We start from the raw sequence: 11,228 nt of genomic DNA on the forward strand, positions 1-11,228 counted from the left end.
TGTAGTTACAGTGCGTAAAGTTTTTTTTTAGTAATCGGTTTGTGTTTTTTTTCTTTTAAATATTTATGTAAGCTAGTATATATATTGTTATACTGACGCAACAAATTTCACAATATTTTCATAATTATTGACCGGTATTATAGCTACAGTGCCTTTTTTTTTTTAGAAGTCGGTTTGTGTTTTTTTTTTTTTTTTAAAATATTTATGTAAGCTGGTATATATATTGTTATACTAACACAACAAATTTTACAATATTTTCACAATTATTGATGTGTCAATTTCTTATAAGTCGAAATAAAATAATAAAATATGAGACTGTGACCAAATATAATTAAATATAAATATTTTGAGAAAATGTTACAATACTTATTGTGTAATGCTTTTGCTTTATCGTGAATGTATGTACGCACGGTATCTACAGTGCTTTTGGTTTAGTTGATAGGCATTGTAGCTACTATATATAAAAGTGCGAATGCACTAAATTACTGTAGCTACACTGATTTGGTTTCGTGAGCCACTTTTTTTTTTTTCCCAAAGTTTTGAACAGTAATTACAGTGCCACTTCTACAATAGCTACAATTTTTTTTTTTTTTATAATCAGTTTGTGTTTTTTTTTTTCCTTTTAAATATTTATGTAAGCTGGTATATATATTGTTATACTGACAAAACAAATTTTACAATATTTTCACAATTATTGACGTGCGCAAATGCGCTGAAGCATTGTAGCTACAGGGCTTTGGTTTCGTGAGCCACTTTTTTTTTTTTTTTTTTTTTTTTTCAAGTTTTCAACAATATCTACAATGCCACTTATAGTTTTTGTTTCCTTTTAAATATTTATGTAAGCTGGTATATATATTGTTATACTAACACAACAAATTTCACAATATTTTCACAATTATTGACGTGTCAATTTCTTACAAGTCGAAATAAAATAATAAAATATGAGACTATGACCAACCACAATTAAAAATAATTTTTTGTGAAAATGTTACAACACTTATTGTGTAGTGCTTTTGGTTTATTTAACTGGCACAATAGCTACAGTGCCTAAAGTGTTTTTTTTTTTTTTTTTTTTTTTTTTTCAGTAATCAGTTTGTGTTTTTTTTTCTTTTAAAGAAAATATTTATGTAAGCTAGTATATATATCGTTATACTGAAACAACAAATTTCATAATATTTTCACAATTATTGACGTGTCAATTTCTTACAAGCCGAAATAAAATAATAAAATATGAAATTGTGACCAACGACAACTAAAAATAAATGTTTTGAGAAAATGTTACAACACTTATTGTGTAATATTTTTGGTTTATTCAACTGGCATGGTAGCTATAGTGCCTAAAGTTTTTTTTTTTTTTTTTTTAAGTAATTGGTTTGTGTTTTTTTTTTTTTTTTAATATGTATGTAAGCTGGTATATATATTGTTATACTGACACAACAAAATTTCACAATATTTTCACAATTATTGACATGTCAATTTCTTACAAGTCGAAATAAAATTATAAAATATGAGACTATGACAAACCACAACTAAAAATAAATGTTTTGAGAAAATGTTACAACACTTATTGTTATCACAATATTTTCATAATTGTTGAGATCTCAGTTTCTTATAGATCAAATAAAAAAATGCTAAGTCAACAACATTTTAACATTAATTTCTACAGTGCCTAAAGTTTTTTTTTTTTTTTTTTTCCAGTTATCAATTTGTGTTTTTTTTCTTTTAAATATTTATGTAAGTTGGCATATCTATTAACTATATAAAAAGAGCCAAAGGCTCATGACTAATGTTTTTTTGGTTTATTCAATTAGTGAGGTGCACTTTTTTTCCCCCTTCAAGTATGCCAGTTGGTTTGAGCTTTGTTTTTTTTTTTCTTTTTTTTTTTTTTAAGATCTTTATATGTTTACTTTGTACTTGCAATGCAAGTTTACATTGTAAATACACAAAAGTAGTTAATATTATACACATTTGCACAAAAAATGGTAAATATTGTACAAATTTTGTAAATGTGTACAAAATTTGCCAATTTTTTTGTTTCCAATTTTTTTGTTTCTATAATATAAATTAACATTGTAATTAAGTACAATGTATACATAGAGATATTATGAAAATGTTGTGATGCATGTGTCAATTCCTTATGGGTCAAAATAAAATAAAATAAAATAATAAAATATTATACTGAGATCTAGCACAACTAAAAATGTCGTGACATTTTGTTGTTATTACAATATATTCACAACTATTGAGGTGTAAGTTATAGGTTAAAATAAAATAATAAGATATTGGACTGGGATCTGTCATGGTCTTATACGATTAAGATTAACTTTTTATGACATAATTATCAAAATCCTTAAAATTAATGTTTCTTTTGATTAATAAATATCTATGTATTTAAAAAAAATCAAATGATTTATATCTTTATTTTATGATACAAATAAAATCTAAAATTGATCCTAATCATTACATTTTTTTTTCCCCATGGCTAGCACGTGGCTTACACGTGGTGCCCTGACTAGTATTACTAAAAATTTCAATTAAGTTGCATCACTGTTTATCTTTGGGTTAAATACTTATATAGCGTATATATAATACCATGCCCTACACAATGATTATTATTATTATTATTACTATTATTATTTTGGTAATGTCGTATGATACGTCTGTATAGGTGTCTATTGATGTGGCAAAAAAATAAATTTTTATTTAGACCGTTGGTCATGTTAGCAATTTTCGTCTAAGAAATAACAGTAGGGAATAAATTGACACAACATTGAAAATGTTAATAATCAAATTAATACAATTGAAAAGTTAGAAATCAAATTAAAATATAGTATAAAGGATAGTGATCAATTTTTTAATTTACCCAAAAAATAATATATTAATTGTACCTAAAAATAAAATTTTAAGAACTCAGTGGACTCTAACTAAACTAGGGAAGGGTCCAAGGTTATTTTGATCCTGCAATAAAATGCTGAGAGCTTTTTTAATGTATTTATGCCCGACCTTTTTGACATGCTTTTTAGTTTTTTACTACTCCCAACGTAGCAACATGACTTCACTAATATAACATGAAAAGTACTAACAAGTGTTTTTAAGACACTCGTTAATAATTTATTTAAAGAAAATTTTTATGGAGAATGAAAAAAAAAAGTAATTAATATTTTGACAATTTTTTTTATGTCTCATAAAAATAGTGTCTAAACTTTTTTAAAATAAATTTTTTTTAATAAATTTAAAATAAATTATTAATAAGTGTCATAAAAACACTTGTTAACATCCATATAACATTCATAAAAAAATAGGTGTTGGCTTGAATTGGCACCTCCCATGCAGTGCCTGGAAGTTTAAAGGAAAGGGTTGAATACAGTTTGAAAACAGTACACGAAAGTCATTAAAATAATGTTTCCGCGTTTCAAAACGCGCTTCCTAACGGATACAAAAAAAAAAAAATACAAAACGCAGAAAGGAAACGCGCCGTGACTTGCCTCTGTATCCAAACCCTCACATGGTATTCAACTTAGCGTTCCTTAAAAGAAAATACAAAAAAAATATACAAAACGTTGTTGTCAGTCCAGGAAGACACCTGGAAGAAGAGGGGTAGGGCCTACTTGTTGCTGTTCCATGGCGGAAATTCTTGTTCCATGTGCGAGCATTGTTTTGGACTGCGTAACACGAAGTCTTTCTGATATTATTTCCCAGGCCATTAAAAACATTTCCCTCGTTTCTTCTCCCTGGAAATACGATGTCTTCCTTAGTTTTTGTGGTGTTGACACCCGCAAGAATTTTACAGATCATCTCTATGATGCTTTGAAACAGAACAACATCATCACCTTTAGGGATGATGAGAAACTTGAGCGAGGAGAAAATATATCTCCGGCACTCTTGAAAGCAATAGAAGAGTCCAAGTTTACAATCATCATTCTCTCAACAAACTGTGCTTGATTGAACTAGCAAAAATTATTGAATGCAATAAAGAGAAGGGATTGACAATTTTACCCGTCTTTTACCCTGTGCTTCCCTCTCATATACGACACCAAACAGGGACTCTTTCAAAAGCCTTTGTTGAACATGAAAACGATCTCGACATGAAAATAGAGGATGTGCAGACATGGAAAGCAGCCTTGAAGGAAGTCGGTAGTATTTCCGGATGGCACGTACATGATAGGTAACATGCGTCTTTTATAGAGTAATTTTGTTCAAATTCTTACCAATTTTTATAATTTTCTACACAAACTATTTTGCTAAATTTCTCGAATTAACATAACAAATTTTATTTACTCTTTTAGTCCAATTCAACTAGAGAAAATTTCATGTTGTCCCCAACATATGTATATTATGAACTTTGGAAATTATATGCTCAAGTTAGACTTTGGTCAAAGAATCTTGTGCCCACAAATTACTTTAGAGGCTGGACACTTCCAAATTGCGTGGTTATATAATGTCTTCGACCTCCTGTCCGCGTTGATCCCAGGTTCCAGTAATTGGAATTCCTCTTCCATGCAGATTGGCTTTTGTTGGCAGTGTATTAGTTATGGCTCTCCATAAGAAGCCTTTTGTTTTAGGTGGAACATTGGTCAGCCATAGATTTTTCCAAACTGTTACAGCTCCGCTACGGCTGGAGCTACTTAGTTGGTGCATCTCCTCTGTGAATTGAAGTAATCTGTATGCGCTTCGTACTGTGTGTCACTTATAAATTGATCTCCTAATTAACAAAGTTAAAATTGTATCTTTGCAGGCATGAATCAGAAGTTGTCCGGGAAATCCTTGCATGAATTTCAAGCCCTGGACGAAGTAACAGGGAAGCAAAAGAATATATACGTGAAAGGCTAGTTTTAAAACGAAAACAACTTCTTTCTAACATGCTTAGCTACCGAAGAATCACTCCTGATGAGGATGATGTAGTATACGGGCAAAACATTGAAGATCTCGACAAAACAACGGTTGGGTGTGTTGAAATCGGAAGAAGAAAGAAGTATAAGAAGTCTACAACAGTTTGTGAAGAAGAAGGCTAAACCGACTGCGTGTTGATTAAACGCATCGTTTCAGCACTATTGTATTTTATGAAGGAAGATTGTAATTGAATACAAGTTTTCCATTCATTCTCTCTCTCTCTCTCTCTCATTCTGTCTATCTCTTACTTTCTTGCTCTTTCCCTCATTTTCTCAGACATTCTTTTCACTGTAATTTTGTGTTTCTCTGTTGATTCAATTGGTGATATTCATTGGAACTCAGTCCTCTTTTTACTGAGTTTTTCATCAGGGTGCATAAGCACTCCTTATGAGGATGATTTAGATGACACAGCAAATGACATACACGCGCGCACCACACCGGATGAGAATGCGTCTCCCTAATCTAATTAACGGATTCATTCCGCGTTTTGCAAATTGGACTGGGAATTTAGGCACACAAAGACAAGGTAACTCTGATTGTGAGAACAGAAGATGTTAAACCTATCACAAAAACCAGTCAAAATAATGAGTTTGGAGATGATACCAATGACAAGCGGGTTATGCATTCAGCCATATCTGCAACAAAGAGTTTCTGTTCAACCATTACTCAGTCTGCTGTTAAACGACATAAAGTCTTGGAGAAGATTCTATCAACTACATGTCTTTTATTATTATTGGTGGTAATTTCTGTTATTGGTCAGAATTAGGTAAGTTAGTTATATACTTATATTGTTATTCAGTTAAGACATGTTGGTTATTTGTCAGAAGTCTGTTTACGAATCAAAGTTGGATAGGGTACTTTCCTATAATTACTTCTGTACAGTGTATTACGAATATAGTGTGAATCTACTGTGAGAAAACAAATTCAATTTCTCAACATTCTCTGCTCTGCTTCATGTTCCTCTGTTTCGTATTTCATCTTCTTAGCATTTTCGTCAGAAGACATGCAACTGATTGTGTGCTGATCATTTTTGTTCAATTATGTTGAAAGGTAAAATTGGAACTCTTTTTGCCCTCTTTTTATTTCATTTACTACTATTTTCCATAGGTGAATACAATCAGTGTTGTTATAAAATCAAATGGAAAGACGAAAATTTGCACCCTTTTCCCCTTGGGATGTCGCATTTTCTTAGGTAAGCCATGTGACCTTCTCATTTTATTTTTTTCCTAACTACGTCAACCCTTTCAAAATCTGAAAATTGAGATTTTTTTTTTTTTTTTTTTTTCCCAGTTGTATTGTTGATGATATCTGAGATTGTGGAAATTTTGCTTTTCGGTTTTTGGATTGTGTGCTAAGTTTGCTCTGGAATTGGGATTGTAATAGTGGAATTAGACTCTTTTTGGTGGAGAGATTTTTGTTTTTCTGAATCCCAATATAAGAAACTTAAAATCATTATTTTTTGTTATTTAGACAATTTGGTTTTAGAAATGAAGTTTTTGTTTAGAATTCCTGATGTTTGTGCCAAGTGAACTCTCCCTCAGAATTATTAAATTTCTTTCCTTAAAATATTTGTAGTTGATGGATTATCACCTATCAATTGAATGTCTTTAGTTGTATTATTGCTGATCAGAATCATCTTTATTGTTGCACTCAGCACAAACTTCTATTTTATTTATTCAGTTTTTTCTGTTATCTATTCAATTCTTTTTCAGTCTAGGAGAGCATACAGATAAGATTCTTGACAATTTGGAATTAGAAACTTTTCATCATATTATTTGTTATTCCGAAAACGATATTAGATAAACAGGCCACACAACACCAGATGGCAGAGACGGTTGTCCTACGGTTGATACTGATGATGGAGTGGAACTGGTTCAGCAACTCAAATGATTGAATAAGGTCGCAGAGAGATCGCCATAAAGTTTGTCTAAAATGATGGTGTCATACTTAATTCTTGAGTTCTCAATTTTCTGGGTTCCCATTGAAACATATAGATTTTGTTTTCTTATCCTATATTTTCATAGAAACCGGATGAGTGACAAAATGCTGGGGTCTATGCTTTCTTATGATTTTGTTTTCAGAACACATAGGCACGGCTCAAGCAAGCCAGTTGTATTTGGCTTTGCTGGCCACTTCTTTCCTTCACATAAAATGTATATATTTTTTTTCCAAAAAAATGGATGAAACAAATTCCTTTATGGGTGTTACCCCTACTTCACCAATCATATAAATACAAAGAGAAGCACAACCCCAACAACCATTATGATTTTAATCACCAATATTGCACACCAACGTATCAAACATAAGGAAACCAAAAAACATAAAATTTTCTTGCTTGGTCCACGTATGCTACTGGGGTAACAAATTTAACAAGAGAGAATGAAACTTTTATATCAGAGAACTTGTAATGTAAATGACTTTAGAGCAAAGAATAGTTCCCAAAGATTTACTTGTTGACTCAAAAGTAACAGAGCACCTCCAATTCACAATGACGGCAATACAACCCAAACACCAAAGGCAAGAGCTAAAACACAACTTAAATAAATTTAGGACAATCTTATTTTTCATGGGGGTGAGATGCAAAATGCACCAAGAATAGGGTTACTAAAGATATACCAACCCAATATGACACATATCTTTGAAAATTGGAACTTCTCTGAGTGGGGTTCATTAGGGACTTGAAAAAAGTAATTTCAAAGAAATAAACAGTAGATTGATACCTCAATATATAAGATGCCTTCTAAGATAGGGTTAACAAAATAAACAACTTTGAAAATTTCAATAAAAATATTATTACGAATCATTGATATTTCATACTCTATCAAAAGCAATTAATATATTTATGCTTGGAAATATTTAACAGTTACTATGTCTTTGATATATATATATATATATATATACACTTCCTTTTTTTTTTTTTTAAAGAACCTTTCATATACTTCTTTACATTTGAAGTTAGTATATTTAACAGTTACTATGTCTTTGATATATATATATATATATATATACACTTCCTTTTTTTTTTTTTTAAAGAACCTTTCATATACTTCTTTACATTTGAAGTTAGTGATGCTAGAAATACTACAAATTTCTTAACAAACTAGCATTTCAACTTTTAAATATATAACAAAAAAGCAGCCATTGCACGTGGTTTATGTCCAAACAAAGAACAAGGTGGTCATTGAAGGTAAACAAGGACACCCATAACTAATGGTGGAGCCAGAAACTTTTTCAAGGGAGAGTGAGACTAAATATAACAAAATTCTTAGGCAGGGGCAGCTTGATGCATTTGGGACCTAAGGTGAAAATTGATTATCTTGTTTCATATCTAGTGTTGGCTTCTTTTTGAAATTTTGAATATTAATTCATTGAAGCTTGAATGGAACAGACGACTTGTGACGTATGATGATTTCGATGATGATGCTATAGACGTGGGGGCTACTAAATTCAGTAATGGTCATGCAAGTTCATTGAGCACAAGTAAACTTTCCCAAATTGTTTCTGCCAAAACAAATAAGCCCAAGGTATAAAACTTGATTGGACCTCCTCTTTGTATGTGTGAGTTTATATGGACATTAATTTCATCAATCAATAGTAGCCTACATATGAAAGAAAACCATTACATATATGTTTCTTGTTAAAATGGTGTGAATAGGTTCATCAAGTGAATGTAATCTTTGTCTAGATAATGGATGGTTTTAGGGCTTTACGGTCTTGACTGTATCACTAGAGCATTATGTTTCTTGTTTGCATCCTTGAATCAAGAATGCTTGGTTGGTTTTTATTATAAGAAGCGAGGTACCACAAGTAGGGGTGTTCGTGGTGCGGTGCGGTGCGGTTTTGGGTCATTTTTAGCACCGCACTTTGCGGTGCGGTTTAGCTAAAACTATAACTGCACCGCACATTATTTTTGCGGTTATTTGTGCGGTACGGTGTGGTGCGGTGTGGTTTAAAGTTTAGGCAAAACCATTACCACACCACACCTCATTTTTGCTGTTACATATGCGGTGTGGTGTATAAGATACGGTTTGAATAATTTGAAGTTTGTATATTTTTCAAATTTTAGGCTTTTTCTACCCAACCCAAAACTAATTTTTCCTTTGTTTTGGTCCATTATTATTAGAAAATTGTTCATTGATATTCTTGGTTTAAATTTAATTTATCATTTAGTGTCCTATTTTACCTGCTATCTTCTAGTGCTTCAGATTGAAATTTAGTTAAATTTTGAAGACCCTCAAGAGCTGTGGATTGTCCATCTATAACTTCTTGTTGCTTATCTAAGGAAATCCCTGTCAAATTCCAAATGTCATCCGCTTTGATTTGCAGATTTTTCATCTTCATAAACATTGCATCTCCAACTTTATTTATCCCGTTCTCTATTTCAATGGCCTCATTTTTTAAATTATCTATTTCTTGGCCCAAACTGTTGTAAGATTCATTAAGCATTGCCATTCCATCCATCAAACTTTTCCTCATTTCCACTTGTCCTTCTTGCAGCTCTGATTGAGAAACTGCAAGCTTCTCTGATTGCTCATATAAAGCTTCTGAATGCTTGAGAACAACGTCTATATGATCACCTACACTCTCAGTTGTTCGAGCTACTAGTTGAATTCGATTATCAATGGAACTCAAAGAAGCATAAATCTCACTTGAGCTCTGCAATAGAGATTCTGTTTTGCCTTCCATAATTTTTAATTTGTCTTCAGCTAGTAGGGCTGAAATCTTCAGTTCATTTACCAATCTCTCTGTTTGTTGCCTGAATGCTTGGGCCCTGAAAAAACAAAAAAAAAAAAAAAAAAAAACCAACTACGTTTAGGTTCTTTTAGAAAAGGAAAAGAAAGTATTCAAATTATGTGAAAGAAATAATACTCAACTGTAACTGATGGCAGATGGAGTTAGTTTCAAGATAGAATTCAAGGTAAACCTTATGAGCATGTTCATTTAAGCCCTTTAAGCATTTAGCCATGGCAGATTTTGGGCCACAAGGAGGAAAAGGCAGCCTGCCAGATTCCTTTTGAAAGCAATCACCAAGATGCCAAGCAAATCTAGACCGCTTCTCATCCCCGGCAAAAATGTCTGAGCATCCGGCAAAGAGATTCCGGTAAGCGTTTTGCCAACAAGAGTTTGAACCAGCCAATTTCATTCTGGCACCTTCTACTAGCCTGGCTCCCTTCTGATCATTAAAAACTTCCATGGAGAATTTTGCAGGGCCAGAATTATCCTTTGTATCAAAAGCTTTCTCATCAAATTGAGTCTCCGCAGACGAGGAGAACCAACCCCATGACCTGCACTTTGTTGAGCATGAGGCTAAAATCAACAGAAGAAGAAGATGACGATGATGACCCATTTGAATTTTACACTGAAACTGTTTAAATACTGTCTATGCTCTTCTCCAAAATTGTAAAACCTGCATTAGACAATTCAAATTATATAAATTTAGGCTTCCACGACATGAAGTGCATCCACACACAAATACATTGATATCAGTGATATGTCCTCACTCCTAAGTATATTTATATTAGAAGCAAGAGACTAAGAAGACTTGGAGGGCAAGGAAAGAAAGCAGAAGAAAGTTTAAACAAAAAAAGACAGGTTGAAAGACAAACTATTTAAAAATTATATGTTGAACAGTTGAAAAGCAGCAAAAGGACCTTATTATATCAAAAAACCTTATAAACTATAAAATAAAACTTAGCATTCACTAAACAGCATCAAAGAAAAAGAACCAAAAAAATAATAATAATAATATACAAAAATCATACTTGAACTGAAGTAGCAAGCAAATAACAACAACAAAATTATTACCTTCGAATATAGAACCAGGCTTAACAAAGATGAAAACCAGAAGCAATCGACTTTTCTTTTAAGTCTTGTCTTGTGGCAGCAAAGTATGAAACAGAAAATAGTGATAAATAATTGTATTATATATACCTAGGTTTTTTATTTCCTACTTGGACTAGAAAAAGCATTCCAAAAATAACCAATACCCAAAATAATATTGCTTTGCAGAATCGCAGATGGGCTTGGTGGCTTTCAATGACGGTGTCCAATTTGGGTCATCTTATTCACCCGGATTTGGGCCAATGAGTCGCCATAATGGTCCAATTGTTGGGTTTTGAAAGTATAACATTTAAAATTTATAGTTGGGAACAATTTATTTAGTTGAAATTAAAATTTTTTTGTTTAAAGTACTTTTTCTTTTCTAAGTGTATATGTGTGTGAAAGCTTCTTTCTAAAGCATTCCAAAAATAACCAATACCCAAAATAATATTGCACTGCAGAATCGCAGATGGGCTTGGCGGCTTTCAATGACAGTGTCCAATTTGGGTCATCTTATT

The 11,228-nt window shown here is 31.9% G+C and overlaps 1 protein-coding gene across 1 annotated transcript; it reads right to left on the reverse strand.

The window, feature by feature from the left end:
- Window positions 1–9,013: 9,013 nt before the first annotated feature.
- LOC111997942 (protein GAMETE EXPRESSED 1) lies at window positions 9,014–10,237 on the reverse strand. Its single transcript, XM_065767497.1, has 2 exons — window positions 9,765–10,237; window positions 9,014–9,661 (listed from the first exon to the last, which is right to left on the reverse strand). The coding sequence occupies exons 1-2, from the start codon at window positions 10,235–10,237 to the stop codon at window positions 9,070–9,072; spliced, it is 1,065 nt and encodes a 354-aa protein (XP_065623569.1). The 3' UTR covers window positions 9,014–9,069.
- Window positions 10,238–11,228: the final 991 nt, after the last annotated feature.

Source organism: Quercus suber, unplaced genomic scaffold (assembly GCF_002906115.3).
Source record: "Quercus suber isolate HL8 unplaced genomic scaffold, Cork oak 2.0 scaffold_815, whole genome shotgun sequence".
NCBI lineage: Eukaryota > Viridiplantae > Streptophyta > Magnoliopsida > Fagales > Fagaceae > Quercus > Quercus suber.